We start from the raw sequence: 22,689 nt of genomic DNA, 5'->3' as shown, positions 1-22,689 counted from the left end.
AGGAGAGGGTCAGTGGATTCAGAAGAGAGGGTGTGAGGAGCAGAGGATAGAGAGGGTTAAAGGATGCAGAAGAGAGGAGCAGAGGACAGGGGCAGAGGATGCAGAAAAGAGGGGCAAATGAGCAGAGGATGCAGAGGAGAGGGTTAGAGGAGCAAAGGATGCAGGAGAGAGGGTCAGATGGAGCAGAGTATAACTCTTCCGTTGTTGCATTCTCAGACTGGAGAGAGTGCGATGGTCGAGAGCCCAAACGCAGAGGTCAGATCGAGGCCATGGAGAAACTACTGCAGCAAGTCCGAGATACGCACACGCTGTACTGCTCAGGAGGTAAGAAGTACTAATACTACTACTGAACTACTGCAACTGCTGCTGCTGCTACTACTACTGCTACTACTGCTGCTACTACTGCTGCTACTACTTCCAGTGCTGGAAAATGTTTTTAGTTATGATTTTCTTATAAGTAATCCAAGACTTTTAAACCATTTTCACATTTTTTAACAAAATTTCTGATGAGCCAGCGACATGTCCAGGGGAAGAAAGGATTTTTTTTTTTTTTTCTGTGAACGCTGTCGGAACTATCAACAACAAATTAATGAGCTACAAGCACAGATGTTTGTTTTAGAATCCCTGTGACTTCCAGGGATAAGCAGCCCGCAGTTACTTTCAAAGAAGAGGGTGAAAAAAATGCTACTTTCAACTCAAACCTGAGCAATACGGTGCCTTTTCCAAAACTTTGTAAAGACAAGAACACCAAGCCAAAGTGATAAAAGACAATGCTAATATAGTTACATCACCCAAAATATGACTTACATATTTTTACCACTGTCACATACAGAAAATTGATTTTTGCCACAAAACAAGAGCAATGAAGTTGGCAAAAGAGTGCAGGTAGACAGGCTGTGCCAAAGGTCAAGGTCAGAGATATGCTGCTGTTAGGAGATGGTGCTATCAGAGATGTGAGTCACAGAAGAATGTAAACATGCTCCTATCCCAGTTACACTGTTTGAGATTACAAAACTCTTGTCAAAAGTTTCATCAACACACTGAGGAGTTAAACAGCTGACTGTGCATGTGGGTGCAGTTGACACCAGAATGGAACAGACTGAAATCTTGAAAAGGCATTTCTTTAATTTATTTGAGGAGCTCGAGTGGAGGTTAAGACATTCATTAATGGACCTCTTCCTAGCATAGAAGTTGCAGTAACAACTCTTGTGTCCTGTTTGCAACAGTAAACAGTAACAAACCCACCAGCTCCACCACCTAGACTGTTAGAGCTGACTCACTTTGCACCTGTAACTGTCAAAACTGTCCGAGAGATCGTCACCAGTCTTCTAGAGTTCATCTACATGCTGCCTCAATGTGTTACCCACTAAATTAAACTAAAGTCTGTGCTCAACAGTTTGCTGTCACCCCTCGCTTACATAGTTAACATCACTTCAATCTTCAACTTCAATCTGGAACATTCCCAAGAGCTTTGAAAACTGTGATTATCAAACCTCTCCTGAAGAAGAGCAGTCTTTATGCCACAATTTTGAACAATTACCAACCCATCTCAGATCTACCGTTTTTAGGCAAAGTCCTTGAAAACGTTGTTTACCAGTAGCTTATTAACTTTCTCCAAATGAATAACTCCTTCAGTGTCTTCTAGTCAGGTATTAGAGCAGCACAGCACTGAGACTGTTTCTATCAAGGTGACAAATGACATCCACCTAAACACTGATCCAGAAAAAGTCTCAGTCTTGATCCTGTTAGATCTGAGTGCTGCCTTTGACACTGTGGATCATGGGATCCTCTTACAGAGACTGGAGGACTGGGTGGGCATCTCTGGTACGGCACTAAACTGGTTCAAGTCCTATCTAGAAAACAGGGAGTACTTAGTTGAAATTGGAAAATATGTCTCAGCTAAGGTGCCCCTGAATTGTGGGGTACCCCAAGGGTCAATCCTGGGACCCCTGTTGTTCAATCTCTACATGCTGCCATTAGGCCAGTTAATACTCAGCAACAATGTGTCCTACCACAACTCTGCAGATGACACTCAGATCTATGTCTCACTGCAGCAGGTGAATATGGACCAGTGGATTCACTCACTGCATCAACAGATCAGTGTGTGGATGTGAAACAACTTTTGACAGATAAACTCAGACAAGACTGAAGTCATAGTCTTTGGCCCACAAAAACACAAAGTGCCAGCAGTCACCTCCAGACTCTCTCCAAAACCTTCAAATCAGAGTTGAAATCTAGGGGTAATAATGGACTCATTATTATTAACAGCCACATCAAATCAATAACATTTGCAGCTTTTTACCATTTAAAAATATTGCAAAAATCAAATGTATACTGTCAAAACCAGACTTGGAGAGACTTATCCTGCATTTGTCTCCAGTAGGTCAGACGACTGTAACGTCCTGCTCACTGGCCTCTCCAAACGAGCCTTAAGACACCTGCAGTACATTCAGAACACTGCTGCTCGGGTCCTGACTAGAACTAGGAAGTACCAGCACATAAGTCCTGAATACACTTTAAAGCAGCTCTGCTTGTGTACAGGTCTTTCCATGGCCTAGCACCAAAGTACATCTCTGACATGTCTGAGGACTTCAGGGACTGGCCTCCTGCTGGTGCCCAGAGTCAGGACTAAACATGGGGAATCAGAATTTCAGTTTTATGCAGCTAAAACCTGGAACAGTCTTCCTGATGTGAGACAGGCCTCTACTTTGACAATGTTTAAATCCAGGCTCAAAACGGTTCTGTTTATCTGTGCATATGACTGAAAGGTTTTAACTCTGCACTTTTACTTTGATGATGATTATTTATGATCATTTATGTTGTGATTTTAATGGACTATTACTACAACTAATGCTGCTACTACTACCACTACTGCTACTTAAAATGTACTCAAAGAAAAAATTAAAAAAAATCTTGTACCACTTCTTTGTAAATCCTGAAGCACAAATGGTTTGGTAAGAAGACTGACTAATACATTTTACATCACTGCTGCTGTGGTGGCCATTTTCCTTCTCCTTCTCCTCTGAAACACAGTGCTGTGATTGGCCAAAGGTCATCTCTCTACAGTTTAACCTCCTGTCTTACCCAGAATGCATTTCAAGAACAAGCGACATGGACAAAAGCTCAAACTGAAACCCTCCACTTTAATGGCAGCCATTGCCATTTCAGAAAAAGAACTCTATGGGGAACACAAAGGAGTGGCACAGGCTCCAGCAGAGGCTCCAGTCACACAAGAGATCAGAGGAGCTGGACACACTGCATGCTGCAGTTGTGTCGTCAGGCCAGACACTTCACCCACTGTGCCTGTGTGTGAATGAATAATAACTACACTGCCGATATCAACCGATACCAGTGCCGAGACTGAAAATTGTTTATGTCCTATACCCCAAAAATAAAATGAGACCATACTGATCCAAATGCATTAATACATAAGTAACTACAGAATAACTTTGTATAAATAAATGCTCAAACATTATGAGGCTTTCTGGGCTGAATACCAAGACCAGTAAACAGTCTTATTACATCAACATTACAGTAAATTCATACCAACCAGGATACTGCATGTACAAATATTTAGAAGCCAATATCGGATCCAGCACATTTTCCAGGATTGACGTCAATGTCAAATGCCAGTATCGATAGATACCGTTTTTGTGCAGCCAAAGTGATGTGTGAACACTAAAGCTGCTCATTAGAGTTTAGATTACAGATTGGTGAAAATGTTTGCAGTTTTTGGCATATTGGCTGTTCACCTTAAATCTCCAGCTGAGGCCGATATTTTGTTTGGATCAACCAGCTGCCTAAACATTACACATAAAGCTTTGTTTGAACACTATAATGTGAAGAGAACACTGCACAAAATGTGGTTATACTGCTTTTTTATCCATTTTGTAGAAAAACAGGGTTTGTAGTTATTTCAGATTGAATAATTTGGGGAAAATGCTCAAAATCTTCCTTACATATCAGCCCAAAAATATCATCAAAGTTTATCGGCTATTGGTTAATCTGGATTCTAAACAATCGATATCACCATGAAAAAAACTCATATGGGTCGATCTCTAGTTCAGATCTGTGGATTGAATAAATTGGTACAAAAGCGTGACTGCTCAGGGAACATTCTCTGAGACACATTTCTCTTGTGATTCTTCTGTGTAAAGCTTTGAGCTGTGCAGACAGTTCAAGGCAGGTGTGTTTCATAATGCTGTTTCTATCTAAAGAACACAAAGGACTGTGTCAACAGTTACATCACAGTTAAACAAGGCTAAGTTTAATCTGGGTTAATGAATTTAACTTATTTTATTTTATTTATTTTTCACATTTTTCAGATTCATCCAAGCTGCAAAACCCGAGCAGGAAGCAGTCTGTGTCCAGAAGTTTAAAACATCTATTCAGCTCCAACAAGTTCATTAAGACGCTCAAAAGGTCAGTATCAAAACTCAATACATTTATTTGTATCATTACAGAACTCTCTTATATCATCAGAAAAGCATATGTTGCACTGTATTACTGTATTAATTAGACCTCTGCAAAAAAAAAAAAAAAAACATTTTCTACTTATAGAAAAATTGTGTCCTTGTAGTTTAGACCTCTACAACCATGGGGTTTTATTCTGCATAAAACCTGCTTACCCTGTAGTTTAGATCTCTACACACCTGTTCTGAAATGCATGGGATTCTTGGATTAGTTTAAAGTTTAGATTTCAGATTAAAATGTTCCACTTTATGGCATTAAATAATGGCATATTGTCAACTCTATGTTTATATTGCGTTTAAAAGGTAACGAAAGTCATTTGCTTCTTCTTAAAGTTCACACTTCTTGGAATTAAATCTTTGAGCATGGAGCTGCTTTCAAGAGAAAATTTGTCAGTAGTGGTTGTACTAGTAGTACTCGTAGTGGTAACACTTGTAGCACACCATTACAATTTTGGGGTCTTCTGTTTCAAGTTAGCCCCATTTGGTCTAAGGAGTCCCAAAACCCCCTTTTTTGGAATGTTGTGAGTGAGTAAAAAGTGGTGCTATAGTCACATACAGTGTGACACAGTAATGAAAACTGTAAAAGAATGCTGACACGATGAGAAATACAGCCATGTGACCTTATAGGGGTTTGTGTATTGTTGTCAAACAGGTCACCTGCTACAACAGAATTAACATTCCATACCCCAAAGCAACTGATAGAATTCTCACTCTTTTGGCCATAAAATGCATTTGGGGCGATTCCAGGTGAAGGTTTCAGGATAAAAATTCAACTTAACCTTGCTTCAAACTCTGCACAGTCCACATTTATAACAGATATTACTTGAGTGAAATTTGAGTCTTGGATGTTTTAAAATGTTTGAGATTTTAGGAGGTTATGGGGGCCTGGTCAAAATCAGACCTAGCAGAAAATAACATGAGTGTGGCAGTGTATAATATTTTATTCCAACTTAATATACTTTTCATGCAATGTTAAGTTTTTTTTCAACGATGTGCCACAAATCTGTAAGGTGTAGCTGATGTATCGTGAATTTTAAGCAACATCCGTGTGAGCCATATTCATTGGCCTTATTCTACAGTTTAATCATTCTGTATTTATTCATATAAACATACTCTTGTGATAGAAAAGCAAATCCATGAAGGTTAAATTGAATCCTGAAATCTGTAACATATATTTTAATAAATGGCAGGATACACAAATATCTATAAGGTTATATTGCTGTATTTCTCATCATGTCAGTATTCTTTCACACAGTTTTCATTACCGTCTCACTGTATGTGACAATGGCACCACATTTTTCTCACTCACAAAATTCCATCTGTAGTATTCATACCTGTATATATTTACCTGTATATTTCAGAGGAGTATACCTGGCCACAGTCCTGTACCACAGAGACTCTCTGCTCCTCACGCCTGAGGACCACGTCCCCATCGTGGAGGTGGATGACTGCTTCGGCAGCTCACTCATGCAGGACTTCCTCTGGTTTACTAAGGTCTGAACACTTCAATATCTAAAAAAAAAAACACTGTATAACACATTTAAACCTATTATGTAGTGATCCCAGGAAATATCTGTGCCCAAACCATCAACTTTCAAACCAGGGACACAAGCACAGGTATAGGAGCAGACTGTCTGCTGGAGACAGAACAACCACTCTCATAATCATAACTGTTTCAACCGGGGCATTCTAACCAAGCTTTGCAGAATAGACATTTATTTGGATGAGATTTAATCCAAAACTTCAAATGTGTGAATTTATCTTATATAATCTTCTGTCTAATGATTAACTGTGAAACCTGTTTTTTCTTATTCCTCAGTTTGATTTAAATATGTGGGTAATTCTGCGGCGCTGCTTTGTGGGATCCTTACACTGTTATTTCTGTGTGATTCTGCAGCTGTCCTTATATTATATTGTCCCTTATATTGATACTTTGCAGGTGATATCATCAACATTTCTTGGGGGTGTGATTCTGAGCACAGGTTGTGCTCATTTTGAGGCTCTATTAGACTTTAATCTGAGCTTTGTTTTAATCCAATCTGACCCCTCTCAAATAACATTACAGTCACTCTCGCCTTTTGTTGAAAAATCAAACACCTAAAACAGGAGCGTGTGTATTGATCGCAGGCTTCTAAGCATGTGCTGTTTGAATCCATTTTGTTTTCCGTCCATCTTAAAACTAATTTGACAATGTTTGATAATCTCTGCGCTGTGTCTCCCCTGTACCTGCTGGAACATTCCACCACAGAGATACATGTAGAACACCCCTAGCATGATGCCACTTCAAAGTATGAATTGTATTGTGGTTATGACTTGTTTTGTTTGCTGTAGCTGTCTTGTACTGTATATGAGAGACTATAGTTAGATAGTTATCATTTATTATTATTTCTGTATATTTTTCTCTGCGCCTCTGCTGTGTCTGTGGGAGACTTTGGTTTGAAGTCTATTTATTATTGTTTGTATGTCATTATTTTCCTGCAGCTGTCGTGTATGTGGGAGGATGTGCGGTGGCTGAGGCAGAGCATGTCTGTGTCCATGTCATCTTCCTCCACTCTGCAAACCAGACACAAGATGCTCACTGCAGCGGCGCATATGCAGGTAATACTACTACTATAAATACCACTAGTACTGTCCAATGCTCCCTGCAGAAGTACATATGTAGGTACTATAAATACTGCAAATATTACTATTACTACTATTATAAACACATAGTTTACTATTGCTCATATGCAGGTAATGGAACTACTGCTACCAATACTGCCGCTACTACTAATACTACCGCTGCTACTGCTAATATAAATATCTACAATCTGCTCCTACTATACTGTGCTTACTCTTTCTCCTCAGAACTTGTTGGGCACACATAACTTGGGTCCTTGGTTTAGTCCTGGTTTAGTCATGGTTTAGTCCTGGTCTGATCCTTGTCTGATCCTCTTTTTTCTCCTCAGAACCTGTTGGGCACACATAACCTGGGTCGTGTCCATTTTGAGCCCATTAAAGATCGCCATGGAAACGTGCTGCTGGTCACCGTCAGGGAGTTGGACTCTCAGAGCTCCGCCTTCAACGGGAAGTGGACCGCGGTCACCAAACTACAGAGCCAGAGGAAGAGTCTGTCTACACCTGAGGAACCGTATGCTCTGGACATACTTATCATCACTATGCAGGTAAGTTGTAGACTGGTGGAGCTTCACTTGTCCCATCCAGTGGCAAAAAACACTTTTTTTTTTCTCCATCCTACTCCTCTCTCTGTAGGACATTCTGTCGTACCAGCGTCGCAGCTCGTACCGTCTCTCTTCTGGTCTGTACCTGGGCTACCTCAAACTCAGCTCCTCTGTGGATCAGATCAGAGTCCTGGTGTCGCAGCGGAACCCCAACATGCTGTGCCACGCCAGAGTACGAGACAACAGTAATGTGTCCAGGTACATGCACTACTTCTACTACTACAGTTACTGCTGCTATAAAAATCCTTAAAACTGCTCCATCACAAGGCAGCGGTGGCTCAGTACGTACAGTATTTGCCCACTAACCACAGGTTCCCAGTTATTACCTAGTTTCTAGAATACTGCTGTTGTGTCCTTTAGCAGCTCACTTCACCTGTAAATGAAAGGCTTGGTATAAAAGTGATATTTTCTTCACAAACCAGACTGTGATATTTTTCTCTCATTCTTCTGCAGAATCTCTTCACCTTGTTTCCTTTTGTGAGCTCTGTGTTATAATCTGTTTTAGTGTTTTAGTTACACAACCAACTCTCAAGGCTCAAAATGTTAGAAAAGAGTGGATAGGTTTCATTTTTATATTACAGAGACTTATTTCCTGACACAAAAAATGGACTAAAGGCTCCTTAAACCTTTATTTAAGTAAAGAAGCACATGAACTATTCAACCTTCAGTTCATTCGGACAAAGGCAAAAGGATTTCATTGCAAAAGAATTATCCAACCAGGACTAAACCAGGGCTAAACCAGGGCTAAACCAGGGCTAAACCAGGGCTAAACCAGGACTAAACCAGGACTAAACCAGGACTAAACCAGGACTAAACCAGGACTAAACCAGGACTAAACCAGGACTAACCCAATTCTAAAACAGGGCTAAACCTGGACTAAACTAGGGCTAAACCAGTACTAAACCAGGGCTAAATCAGGACTAAACCAGGGCTAAAAACAGGACTAAACCAGGGCTAAACCAGGACTAAACCACAGCTAAACCAGGACTAAACCAGGACTAACCCAGGGCTAAACCAGGACTAAACCAGAGCTAAACCAGGACTAAAACAGGGCTAAACCAGGACTTTTATTTAAAATATATACTCAAGATATAAACTAAATGTTCAAATTTTGCATATCTTTAAGACAACATTCACAATATTATCAATATTTTTCTGGCCCGAGCCCTGGCCCGAGTCCTGGTCTGAGGCCTGGTCTGACCCTGGTCTCTGGTTTTCAGGGAGGAGTGGGAGTGGATCCAGAGTTTGGCGGCATCCTCCTCAGACTCGGCTCTGATTGGTGGAGAGGCTCAGGAGGCGGGTCTTACTTCCCAAAGCCACTCTCCTCTGCTGTACTACGAACTCCAGACGGCGATAAAGACTCTCCTGAAGACCATCAACCTGCCCCTGAACCAGGTCTGTTTTTCGATATATTTGGAAACTCTAGACTCTTCCCTCACCCCAGACACATCCTCCAGCTCCTCCGGTGGGATCCCAAGGCATTCCCAGGCCAGCCGAGAGACATAGTCCCTCCAGCGTGTAGTCCCCCCAGTGTGTCTGGGGTGAGGGAAATTTGGGAGTCCCTGCTTAGACTGCTGCCACCGCGACCCGGCCCCGGATAAGCGGAAGAAGATGGATGGACTCTAGACTCTTTCAGGCTGGGTGGTTCCATCTGTGTTGGACTGTGTCAGACGTCCTCCCTGTGTGTCAGATCTTGTCAGATGCCCTGCCTCTCTTGTGTTTCAGGCTCGGGGGTTCCGATTGTACTCTGAGGAGGTGGTGGAGTTGGGTCATGGCGTGTCCTTCCTGCTCCTGTGTCCTGCAGCCGATGATGTCTGCTCAGCCCCGGGACAGACCAACCCACTCTGCCCTCTGTCTGGCTTCCTCCATCTCCCTCTGCAGATGTTTGAGCTCGGTACAACTCAAGACCTGTTTCTGACCAGAAAAATACTCCACCAAAGTCTCTCTCTAGTCCTGGTTTTGTCCTGGTTTAGTCCTAGTTCAGTCCTAGTTCAGTCCTGGTTTAGTCTTGGTTTAGTCCTGGTTTAGTCCAGATTTAGTCCTGGTTTAACCTTGTTTTAATCCAGGGGCAAGTATGGACTAATATCGGTAAGGAAAACATTCAATTTTTTATTTGCATTTAAAAAGAAATTGTCACACTCCATTGCAGACGGCTACTATGTCTTTGTTGTTAAAGTTAAAGATGTAATATTACAGATTTTTAAAAGTGTACAAGAGGTAATGTAAATGGATGCATGTATTGAGCAAATATATCTACCTGTTTGGATCATAGCACCAACAAGTTATGTAAAATGAAATATCCATTATATTACTGAAACTAAAGAAACTGAAACTGGATTAGTCCTGGTGTAGTCCTCATTTAGACCTGGTTTAAACCTGGTTCAGTCCTCGTTTAGACCTGGTTTAGTCCTTTATGGAGCCACAAGGACCACAAAATATGAGACCTGAGACTGTGGCTTAAATGAGAGTCTTTGGTGGAACAGGCCCTGGTTAGATCTTAGAATAGACCTTAGTAAAACCTGTTTTACTCTGATAGAACCAGTTTTGAGCTGAAATATTAAGGGGTATATTTACTAAGAGTTTGCGCACGTCCTGAATACTTTGAACGCTTTTGAGACTAAAAAGCTTATGAACGCTTTACAGACGCAGAGCAGATTTTTCTGCTGGGACCAAATGAATATGCAAAACATTTTGGCCAAAATGCACAAATAGAAGGACAAAGGCAAGTGATGTTGTTTAGCGGGCACTGCTTGATTTATCAAGACTGCAAGAGCAAAAACGTCACACTTTGGCCAAGTTCCCCGTAATCCACAAAAGAGGCGAGCATCTCAGCAGCTGTCCTGTCCAAGAAAATACGCCTCTGTTTAAGGCTAAAGTCCTGACAGCAGAGACAAGACGTCCACATAGTTTGTGATGGTCTTTGTTGATGCACTTTTTCTCCCACTAATTCAGCCTGGGTTTCCAAACATGTCTTTTGTGTACGCGCATCAGTTGTTTCTTTGTTACGCACCTTTGGATTTAGCTCTGGATGAGGCTGGGTGATGAGCATGAGGCTTGTCTGACTACAGGCATATATCTACCATGACCACGGTGTAAAGCTGATGATAAAAAAATTGGGAAATTGCAGCTAGTTTTAACTATTCAATGAATGAAGACAAATCTACACAAAGGCATAGCAGTGAGCATGTGTCAAAGTCATGATTCTGTAGGCCTGTGCAGAGAGCAGAAACTGCATTTCTTTTGCTCTGGCACTAAACTTTCATTTACATTTTAGAGCTCCAGCAGGAATAAGACACAGTTTCTAATGGTAAATCAGGTGCAACATGCCCACAACCAGCACATGCAATTTTTCAGTTTGCACTTGTAATTTAGCACCTGGCTCAGTAAATATGCCCCATTGTTCTCAAAATACAATCTGACTTTCTTAAATTTTTTAACCTTTTCTTTATAGTCACCTCTCTCTCCCTCTTTCCCTCTCTCAGTCCACCTGTGTTCGTACAAGGAGCGTCTGATCAGTCTGTACTGTCGCCTCTCCTCTCTGCTCGACCTGGACTCTCTGATCACTCAACAAGCTCTGAGAGAAGCCATCACAGATACTGAGGTGTCCACGGCCAAGCAGAGGCACCAGACTGTCCTCGACTACATACAGGTACAGAGGAGGAGAGGGTCAGATGATGTAGAGGTGAGAGTCAGAGGAGCAGAAGGTGCACAGGAGAGGGTCAGTGGATACACAGGTCAAGATCATTCTAGAGCTATTTAGAAAATGCTCATTTCTGTCCTATTAGTGTGGCTGTTTTAGTATCGATACCTGCTCAAATTAGTATCTAGTTTCAGTACTAGTTTTAGTATCGATTAGCATCTGATTTTCGATATTTTGACAACCCTTTGTTTGAAGCTCTGGGGTTCTGGCTGTACTCTGAGAAGGTGGTGGAGTTGGGTCAGATTGTGTCAGATGCCCAGTAGAGGGTCAGAGGAGCAGAGGATGATCAGGCAAGGGTCAGATGGAGATTAGGAGAGGGGCAGAGGATGCTCAGGAGGGGGTCAGAGGATGCACAGGAGATGGTCAGATGGAGCAGAGGATGATCGGATGATGCAGAGGGTTGACGCTGCCTTGTCTTTGCAGCAGTTGGATGAGATGAGGAGAGACCTTCGGTGGCTGACTGATGCTCTGCAGTTCGCTCGGTACAAACAGCCCAAAGGAGGCGTCTCCCTTTTAACACTGATGCCCTCCCACACAGAGACACATCAGACACAGAAGAGTGACTCCACCTCCTCCAACATGGACTACCTCCCCACGCCCTCCCCTTCGCCAGAGCCCAGGAGGAGGCAGGCGGGCACCGGTAAGTCCAGCACTGATCACTGCTTATGTCCTACTCATGTCATTGCAAAATCATCCTCCTTTTACATTTTTACAAACAAAACTTACTTTAGTTTTTAAAATATTTGGTCATTCCAATTTTGGAATATGAAGGCTTTTAGTCTTGACCACTCCAGTAGCGACGGTCGGTTACAGAAAAGCAAAAACAGAAACTTCTTGCCCTTGCTCATCTGTCTCCCTTTCTAACTCTCATTTCTTCCTCTCTCCCTCTTTAACTTTTCTTTCTCCCTGTCTCACTCTTTCTGTCCTCTGTCCCTCTTTCTGTCCTCTCTCTCTCTAACCCTCCTCTCTCCCTCTTTCTGTCCCCTCTCTCTCTCTAACCCTCCTCTCCTTCTTTCTGTCCTCTCTCTCTAACCCTCCTCTCTCCCTCTTTTTGTCCTCTCTCTTTCTCTATAACCCTCCTCTCTCTCTCTTTCTGTACTCTCTCTCTCTCTGTAACCCTCCTCTCTTCCTCTTTCTGTCCTCTCTCTCTCTAACCCTCCTCTCTCCCTCTTTCTGTCCTCTCTCTCTCTCTAACCCTCCTCTCTCCCTCTTTCTGTCCTCTCTCTCTAACCCTCCTCTTCCTCTTTCTGTCCTCTCTCTCTATAACCCTCCTCTCTCCCTCTTTCTCCCTCTCTCTCTCTGTAACCCTCCTCTCTCCCCCTTTCTGTCCTCTCTCTCTCTCTAACCCTCCTCTTCTTTTTTCTGTCCTCTCTCTCTATAACCCTCCTCTCTCCCTCTCTCTCTCTCTGTAACCTTCCTCTCTCCCTCTTTCTGTCCTCTCTCTCTCTCTAACCCTCCTTTTTCTGTCCTCTCTGTCTCTTTAACCCTCCTCTCTCCCTCTTTCTGTCCTCTCTCTCTCTCTCTATAACCCCTCTCTCTCCCTCTTTCTGTCCTCTCTCTCTCTCTAACCCTCCTCTTTCTCTTTCTGTCCTCTCTCTCTATAACCCTCCTCTCTCCCTCTCTCTCTCTATAACCCTCCTCTCTCCCTCTTCCTCACTCTCTCTCTCTGTAACCCTCCTCTCTCCGTCTTTCTCCCTCTCTCTCTCTCTCTCTCTGTAACCCTCCTCTCTCCCTCTTTCTCCCTCTCTCTCTCTCTCTCTCTCTCTCTGTAACCCTCCTCTCTCCCTCTTTCTGTCCTCTCTCTCTATAACCCTCCTCTCTCCCTCTTTCTCCCTCTCTCTCTCTTTAACCCTCCTCTTTCTTCTCTCTTTCAGATTCTCAGCTCTGTTCAGATGAAGACTGCTCCTCTGAAGTCTTTTTACCCACAGACAGTGACTATGACTCCAGTGACCCCCTGAGTCCCCGAGACTCTCTCTGCTCTCCCCCCTCCTCCCTCCAATCCCATCAGGCCCAGCACCCGGACATGCCCCGCCCACGGACACTAGGGGGCAGCGCACCGGACGTCCTCAGGTAACTGAGTGTGCACATGAGAGGCATGAATACAGAGAGTCACTGAGTCATGTTACATCCACTGTAAAGCTGAAATATGTAACTTTTATGACACCTGCTCATCTCCATGGAGATGTTATTGGTCTGCATGGAATGTTCCACAGTATGGTATTAAACTTATTCTTTATTGACAAGCAGATGATGTCACCGGGCCAAGTTATTGGTCAGATTTGTAAATAAGTGTTTTTCAAAGGACTAAAAATGAGCAATAAATCCTGTTATTGAATAAATGCAAAACCATATAATGCCACACTGTGGGCCATTCCAGGCAAAACAATAGCATCTCCACAAAGACAAGCAGAAAAGTTACATCTTTAACTCTTTGCACGTCTGTGTTTCAGGTACAGCGTCTGCCCCTCAGATTCAGACCTTTCTCCCTCCTCTGTCAGAGACCCTAAACCAGATGCCCTCCCACTGTTCCCTCCATCCAAAGACCTGTCTGTCCCCCCTCTGTCCCCCCTGCCCTCACCCCTCTCCCCCTCCGTCTCTGACACCTCTAAAACACTGGAGCTTCTGTCCCTCTCTGACCCCGTCAAACCTCTGACTGCTCCAGCCAAACGTAAGCTGCTCTCACGCTCCCACAGGGGGCAGTATTTCAGTGGGCCCCAGCGCTGGATCAGAGCGCAGAGCGGAGAGAGTCATACGGGGGCGCTATCCGAGGGGGTCTACACCAAACAGAGCGACAGCAGTGAGACGAGACCAGGTATGAGGCAAAACCCAGACCAGACCTGACTATTGGCACTTTGCAGCCGATGTCATCAACATTTTCTAAGGGTGTGAAGCTAACTGTAGGCACTGCTCTGTCTGAAGTTCTGTTACTCAAGTTAGACGTCAGTCTGAGCTTTATTGTAACATAATCTGGCCATAAAGAACTGACTTAGCTGGAACTACAACAGGTGAGCTGATTTGTGCTGTTAAACAATCTCACATAACATTAGTCACAAGCTAGCTAGCATTAGCCAACAGTTTGTCAGTTAGTCACTCTCACCTTTTTTTGAAAATCAAACACCTAAACAGGACCATGGACACTTGTTTTCACAGGCTCCTGAAAATATGCTGTTTAAATAATTTCGTTTTAGTTTTTTTTTTTTAGTTTACTGACGATCTTAACTTTTTTGACAGTGTTTGCTAATGTGTATATTGTGTCTCCATGGTAACTACTGAAAATTCCACCATAGAGATGCATGTAGAACACCCCCAGCGTGTCAAGTATCAATAGATCTGACAGAGAGACTATCAGAGACAGTTTACACCAAACAGACTGACACCAGTGAAAGGGGGGCAGGTATGAGACCAAACCAGACCAGAGTTTACACTCGACTCTGTATAAAGAAGTGTGACGTCATCCACAGGGCTCCATGTTTGGAAATCTGACCACGAGTATCATGGCAACCAAAGAGCCAATCCAGAGAGAGGGTGTTGAAGGTAACACCACTAAGCGCACGTGGCTATTTCATCCTTATACTGCGGCTCTGCGTGGCTTGGGAAAATAAGTTCTAAGTATTAATTGATGTGTATTTTATTTGTGTTACCGGTAGTTCTTTTTTATTGTAGTTCTAAACTGGAAGATTATTGTGGTCTTGAAAGATTAGAATAAAATTATATTTTAATATTTTTTGTCGCTCAAAATATGCGTCACTCTCGTGGAAACCAGCAATCCCCGACACCTACATAAACATGAAGAAATATGCATTTGGAGTCCTGTAAATCTCTAGATCCGCGTACGTATGTTAAAACCAAACACCGTTCACGCCTCAGGAGTAGAAGTCCCATTACAGTCCCATTATACAAAGGTAAATTAAAGTATTATCTTCATTTTAGATATCAAAAAGTATTTGTGGCTCCTAGTGTTTTCATTCCCGTGGAAACCGGGTCTAAATGTCTCTTTGGGTGTTAAAGGTTGCAGACTTCTGGCTTTGTGTAATTCATTTGCATCACTGTGGACAGGTATGATTCAGCCTGTTGTGTATCTCTAATGAGTCATAGTTCATAATTTAACCCTCCACAGTTTATACCGTAGTACAGAAAAATAATCAACCACTCAATCAAAAAAGTCCATATGATAAATATTATATATATTATATATATTCCATCTGTCATGTATTGAACATAAGTCGATATAGTATTAGGTCTCGGTATGGTTAGACACTTTAGTAGAAAAATAATTTAATGGTCCTGAAAATTATTTAAAGCAAAGTGTGGGAACACTGATTATTCACTCCACACTCTGGTGATAAGACACTACTGTATTAGGCAACGTGAGCGCTCAGGCACAACTCAATATACTCTTGTTTACGTGGGGTTTGAACCAGCAACCGTTTGGTTGGTGGTGGAACCACTGCCCCCACAATAATGTAAAACCCGCCCCCTGTCTCACCTCCTGGGCTCAGGTCAGACCCTTTGCTTGGTTCTTGTTCTGTATAAAGGGCCCATATTAGGTTATTCCCTCATCAAAAACATTCCTGGAGCATGTGTTTATGTGCATATTTAACCTGAGTTCTTCTCTCAGGCTGAAAACATTCTGTTCCACCTTGTGATGCTATGTAATAATACAAGAATTGCTCCACTTTGTTTTTACTGAACAAAAGATAAAATGTAGCTGTTAACTTGAAAACGACCACTACATGGAAGTGGTGATAGTTTTAGACAGACTTATAACAAAGAATTACTCAAACATGTGTGAATGAAACAAAGCACAACTCCACGTCTGTTTTTGATGAGGTAACATCATTAAACATGGCTTTAACTCACTTTTGCATCAATTTTGCGTAATATAGGACCTTTAAACATGTTAATGTTTGTCAAAATGTTTGTCTCCAGGGGTGACATACATAAGCCATGCCTCCTGCGTTCTGGAGAAGAGACGTCGTGAGCCCCGCCCACACGTCCGGCGCATCTTCATGGACGACGCTACTAAAATGACCTCCTGCAATCCCGCCTCTAAAGAACAGTCTGATAAAAGCACCAAGACCTCCTGTGTGACAGAAGACCACGGCTTCACAGGGGGCGGGGTCTCTGTGGTGGTGGGGGCGGAGTCAAAGGAGGACCCAGAAGGGGCAGGACCTGGAGAAGCAATGGCCGCCGCTGCACAGGAAGTGGACTCAGACGACCAAACGAACGCTCAAGTGCAGGAGATCCTCAGCAGCACGCTCTGATACAAGCCTCCCTCAGGCTCTCCTCACCCACTCCCCCCTGTCCCCCGCAGCAGGGATGCACCGATCCGATACTGGTATCGGATATCAACACCCATACTGAAAAATTTGCTGGACATTTGGATCAGTTTTGTCTTATTTTAAGGAAATAAATGCTGTTTTCAGTCTCTGCTCTGGTATAGGTTGGTATCGGGTAAAACTAAAGCATCGGAATCAGTATCAGAACTACTGAAAAAGCTGGATCGGTGCATCCCTACTCAGCAGCACGCTCTGATAAAAGCCCTCTCCCAGCACAAGCTGACACAGCCTGACTCCTCCTCCACCCATCACTGTCCCCTCCACGAGAAAGACCAGTGACCATTAGTATTTATTTGACTTTATTTTTAAAGTTTTTATTTTATCAGTAACTACATTAATTATTGATGCCTCAAACTGTTGACTTGAGAAAGCTCAATAAAACCTCTTTTTCACCGAGGTGCTGGTTCAGAGCCAGTTGCAGGTTGGTGTCGGTGCTGGTTCTGAGCTGTGCTGGTTTGGTTTTTCACCAAATAAGAGCTAATGTTTGTTACCATAGCCACGTATTGTTTGGTAGTAGCCAACAGTTAGCGTTTGTTTTGTTTTTTCCTTGCTTTCCCCTCTACCTTTTGCTGTATTGTTAAAGCTGACATAGTTTTACCTTCTACATTACTAACCTTTAGTAACTGCTGACCATAATGTTTATTTTTATGTTCAATATTCCATCGGAGCTGGTTCACATTTCTGGCCCAAATGTAACTGATGCTGAGACAGACCCAGTTTTTAAGAGCATCATTTTTTGACTGGAAGACTGTAGAACCGCTGCTGAAAAAGGGACCAGCCCAGAACCGGCACTAGCACCACCAATAGTACTTGGTGGTAAAGGGGTGTAAGTCTAAGGGATTATTAGCTAAGATCAGAAACAGGTTTGATATGTGACTCAGTGCTGCCCCCTACTGCAGCTCTGCCATGTTTGCACTCTAATAAAATATAAGAGACAACACACAAAAGTCAACAAAACGAGGCTGTCTCCTGTCTGACGCTCTCAAATTGACCTGGGTTAGACCTGGTTTAGTGCTTGGTTTAAGCCTGGTTCAGACCTGTTTTCTCCAGAGTTCTGTTCCTCCTGCCCTCACTCTCTCATCTCAGAGGTTAAACCCTAAAGTTGCTGGTTCAACTCCCACTGGCTTTTCGGCTTCGACTGTTACAAACTGAATGCAACGTGAACCTTTTGCACATGTGATGTTCCAGAGCATGACGTGAATGTGAGTCCTCAGTGTTCAACTGCTGCTGCTGTGTTTAAACAGGAAGAATCTAACTGAAATAAACATTTGATCTGGAGTTGAACCACTTTAACTGAAGAGGTGACACTCTCCACTGACACAGGACCACAGCTACAGGGTCAAAGTATTTATTTATTTTTTTAATAAAGAGGAATTACAAAGAACATCTCAGTCCACAGTTCATATTACATTAAGTTAATTATGCAACGGGGCTCAGACTAGAGCTCACCCCAACAGTTAACCTTTCATACCTATTTTGAGTAAAGACTGAACTATGGTGACTGGAGGTCCAAGGCAGGGAGTACCCAAGTGCATTGTGGGTGGAAATCAAGTAGTCAAAACCACATCAGTTTCAGTATCCTGTCTCAGATGCTGTTCTTGTTTTAGGTTTTTTTGCCTGTGTTTTTAGAGTCTATTTGGACAACGACTCTCAAAATATGATTCTAATTGAATAGTCTGTTACTCATAATTAATCTGATGATCCACTGCAGCCCTATGGACCATTACAGAGTCACAATGAGGAAACTAAAATAAACACTAACCTCGTTTTCTGGCTTTAGTAATGAGTAATTACAAATTCTTTGAGTTTTTTCTGCTTTCTTGTGGTTTGAGTGGGTTATCACGGCGATATAATTATCAAATTCTTAAAAAAAAAAAAATTGTAAAGAAGGAATTTCAGTTGTGCCCACTTAGGTCTGTGAATGTTAATCATAAATGTTTTATAATAACATGTTCATACCAAAGTGCTAACAGGGCCAAACATGTTTACATCCTCCCAGAATGCATTTGTAAAGGAGCAAGACCAGAACAAATGGAATATTTTCTGCGGAACTGAGCACATTTATCTTCAAAATCATTCGGAAATGTAGTGGCTTTTACAGGTTTTTAACAGGACACACTCGATGTATTCATTTATATCATACTTCTGTTTTGTTTGTTTTTTTAAATTGAGGTAAAGCCTAAACTGTTTCCATTTTATGTCTGCAAAGTCTGTGCCCAGGAACAGACAGATGATAGATTGACACATCAGGCATCCTGGAACAATGCTCTTGTCCTGGAGTTGAACTGTGAACAGAAAAACTTTACAAACACAGGCATTTGCAGGATTTACTGGTGAAACTAATATTGGAGTGGAGCATGGACAGGTCCAACGGAATGACACAAAACTATTCAGAATCTCATGGTGACACTGGAATCTTAAATCTTTCTAAGAATTCTGTGTAACTGTAGAAATGTATACAAGTTGAAACGTTTTTTTTGGGAGAACAAAGACTTGTTCTTGAAGAAAATACTGAAAATAAACAGTCCATGCCAAAAGAGCTCACAGTTTAATTGGAAGTTTAAATTATAGATACAAAGCAGAAGGAATTCCAGACCTCTGATCTTCTCTCAAACTGAAACCACTCTGTTCCACTTTGTGGTGTCATTGAGGGGTGATACAGGAAGTGCTCCACTGTGTTTTAAAACTCCACACACCTTCACTAGAATCATTTGGCAATTTTTTTTCCAGGACTGAAATTATCCAATCTCTACTGAACTAAAGCTAAAAGGTAGCTGTTGACTTGAAAAATGCCACTACATGACATCACAAGGTGGAACAGAACATTTTGAACTTTGGAGATGCAGACAAACTAATAATTTTTTATTAGTTTTATTCAAACGTGTGAATAAAAAATATATATATAGATCTCCAGATATGTTATTTAGGAGATAACAGTATTATGACATGGCTTAAAGCTCACAAGAGTCACTTTTGTGTAAAAAAGAACTTTTAAAGTGTTTAAAAACCTCTCCCTGCTAATATATATTTCCTCATGTGGACATAGACGAGCTCTTTCATGTATTTAAACCTGATAAACTTGGCTGAGTTCAGTGGAGAGTGTTGGGTCCAGTTTAATTCACTGTAAATGTTCATATTTATATTTGTACAAACTCTGAACTCTGAGTATTTTTGTAAAATGGATGACTCTTTTTGTGGCATGTTTTTGTTTGTGTTTAAGCTTCCTGTTTTCAAACCTGCACTTTCCCACAGCGTCCTATCAGAATGCAGCACGCACCTGACGCCGCGCTGTGATTGGACGCTCAGGTCACATGACTGCCATGTGACAAGAATAAAGTCTGTCATTGTGCACAAAATTAGTCTGGATTTAATCTGTATTTATTCCTTGTTTAGAACTGGTTTAAAAATGAGTCAATGATTAAATTAAGATTGCATATTTTCCTATAATAGCTAAATCTTTTCTTATCCTCTGGAGTCTTATAAATCCTTCACATTAAGTTGTTCAGTTCATTTGTGTCGTACTCACTTCCAGGCAGGTGGTAAATTCACTCAGACGTCTCATATAAAGTCAAAGTGGTTGTTTCATAGTGAATAGGGTCCAGGGTTCACCTCTAGGGCAGCAAGGCAGTGTGGAGTTTGCATGTTCTCCCTGTGTCTGGGGACGTTCCTCTGGTTCCATCAGTCTAAAACATGCACAATGAATAACAACGTCTAATACACGTTGGTGCCTCTTAGTAGATACAGACACAACCAGCACTGCACACAAAACACGAAATGCTTGGGGGGGGGGGGGAAAGAAAAACACAAAAAACTGTGATCATGGACATTCAGTGAAGCTGACACTGGCAGGTTACTGACCCTGTATGAACTCAGTGTTTGGACTGACACAGATGTAACAAATATGTAACAAACAGGAGTAATAAGTGTCTTAATAAACCACCTGACAACTGGCAGACTGTTACATATGGCCATATTTCACAGATGGGGGCCTCATTACTAGAGCAAATGAGGAAACAAATCATGAACTTTACCAGAATGATGTGGTTGGATGCTTTGCCATTAGCGCTGATGGCAACGTGATCCACAGCCAGCATTCTTGATTTCGCTTTACATGAGATCTTAATTAGGAGAAGGATGGACACTCCTCTCCGACCTGAAACAAGTGTCCTTAAAAATCTTAAAAATCATGAAATCTCTATTACAAAGCACTGACTAACTTAAGTCTACTGTTCTCTCCCAACAGGTTCAGAATCTCTGGACACCCTCTGGTGACTGGTAATGGTGATCTAACCTAAATGAAACAGATTCTTAGGTCCTAACAAAAGTTACTTAACAGTCGCCAGAAACTGTTAATGTCAAATGGGCAGACAAAAAGTGACAATACCAATTAGATCATCATTATTAATTGCATCAGAGCTTAACTTTCTGGATGCTCATTGAAACAGATTAGAAAGTATTTGATTTATTTCTTAATCATGACTGTGGCATTGCCTGGGCGAGAGAGGCAGCATATTGATTTTATTGTTGTTTGCCATAGTGATTGTTCCGCTCATCATCTGGTACTTTGAATAAGGCCAACCCACCAGCCCTCCACATTCTAGTAATGGGACAAATAATAGGACCAAAAGAAGTGTTGAGGTCTCGTTATCATTAACCCATAATCCCACAAAATTTCTTAGGGTTGCCACAAAAACCAAATGGTATACTGGGCTCTCCTCCAGTGCTAATGTATATCACCCAGGACAGCCCTGCCTGGCATGTGCTCCTGTTTATCCACAACCAGAATATTTAGTTCTCATACTCTTCTCTTATATTTCTGATTATTACACTTTCTCACGCTCTCACATTGTGAGGCACTGTAACTACTGCCTCGCCTCTGTTAATTGTTCCTGGGAAACATGTGAGGCAGGTGGTCAGTGTACCATAAAAAGTACTGGGCGTGCTGAAACTATTGTATGGAAAGTGGACATTGTACTAACCTGTCTCCTAGTCACATGTCACCTACTGCATGTCCTGCAGTAGGTGACATGTGGTCATCATCCCTTTATGCCACGCCTAATGTGTCTGGCAACCCTATACCCATTGTCGGGGCGACAGTGGCACAGTGGTTAGAGTGTTGGTCCCCCAACCCGAAGGTTGGAGGATTGAGTCCCGGACCAAGTTCTGTCATTGTGTCCTTAGGCAAGACATTCCTGACCCCCACAGCCTCCAGAAGATCTGTAATAGACAACATTAGCACTGACCTGGCTAATATTTATTTTGATGCAATTGGTATACCTAGAGTCGTGTCCAAAGACTATAAAATCGCTGACCAAGTTGCTGCAGGTGTTGTGTCATTTGTTGGTGGTATGAGGTGTCTTCAGATGGTTGCTGGGAGCAGGGATACAAGATGTCTTTTCCCATTTAAGTCAGAAGGTAAAAGAAGGTCAGTACTGCTCGAGAATGTCAGTGCTGTAACAGATGGGTTTTTAGAGCTTGTACTGAATAGATCCACATACTTCAGCTTAGAAGAATTTTGATTTTTGTGTTTGCTTATTGCAGTCATGTATGAATAGTTTATGATGAGAGGGTTATAAAGTCAACAAATTACAGCAGATAATCTGTACATGGTATGTTTAGTCTGCTCATGGATGTGTATGCTTTTGTTTTTACTCTTAGCATTTTATTTCTTGTTTTAGTTTTATACTTGGATGGTTTAGGACTTTGTGGTATGTTTTTTGTTATTTTCTGGCTGCTTGATATTGTTTTTCTTTTCACTGTTTGTGTGAAAAGGGGCAATTATAAAGTATCTGCATTTAGCGGTGCCAGGACAAACTGGTATCTTGATTTACTAATGCTAAAGTAAATAACTGTTGTAACGGTGCGGGTTAGGACAAAGGGATGCAGACTCAGAGCAAGTTGACAGTGTTTATTTACAGAATAGTGAATTTTAGTCTTTAGCAGTTCATTCAAACACA

At 42.0% G+C, this 22,689-nt stretch overlaps 1 protein-coding gene across 1 annotated transcript in view; it reads left to right on the top strand.

Moving 5' to 3' along the window:
- The window catches only part of ankfn1 (ankyrin repeat and fibronectin type III domain containing 1), an 89,010-nt gene extending 72,298 nt beyond the window's left edge, over nt 1–16,712 (top strand). Inside the window, exons 14-26 of the mRNA XM_033984280.2 lie at nt 217–324; nt 4,326–4,422; nt 5,834–5,966; nt 6,954–7,070; nt 7,421–7,636; nt 7,725–7,891; nt 8,914–9,088; nt 9,419–9,587; nt 11,176–11,342; nt 11,817–12,033; nt 13,268–13,463; nt 13,844–14,205; nt 16,323–16,712. Coding sequence (XP_033840171.2) covers nt 217–324; nt 4,326–4,422; nt 5,834–5,966; nt 6,954–7,070; nt 7,421–7,636; nt 7,725–7,891; nt 8,914–9,088; nt 9,419–9,587; nt 11,176–11,342; nt 11,817–12,033; nt 13,268–13,463; nt 13,844–14,205; nt 16,323–16,657 — 2,459 coding nt within the window. The 3' untranslated portion in view covers nt 16,658–16,712. The remainder of the gene's footprint in view (nt 1–216; nt 325–4,325; nt 4,423–5,833; nt 5,967–6,953; nt 7,071–7,420; nt 7,637–7,724; nt 7,892–8,913; nt 9,089–9,418; nt 9,588–11,175; nt 11,343–11,816; nt 12,034–13,267; nt 13,464–13,843; nt 14,206–16,322) is intronic.
- The last annotated feature ends 5,977 nt before the right edge of the window (nt 16,713–22,689 follow it).

The sequence above is a fragment of the Periophthalmus magnuspinnatus genome, chromosome 19 (genome assembly GCF_009829125.3).
Source record: "Periophthalmus magnuspinnatus isolate fPerMag1 chromosome 19, fPerMag1.2.pri, whole genome shotgun sequence".
NCBI lineage: Eukaryota > Metazoa > Chordata > Actinopteri > Gobiiformes > Gobiidae > Periophthalmus > Periophthalmus magnuspinnatus.
Note: the sequence above shows the minus strand (reverse complement) of the source record. Positions and strands in the feature narration are given on the sequence as shown.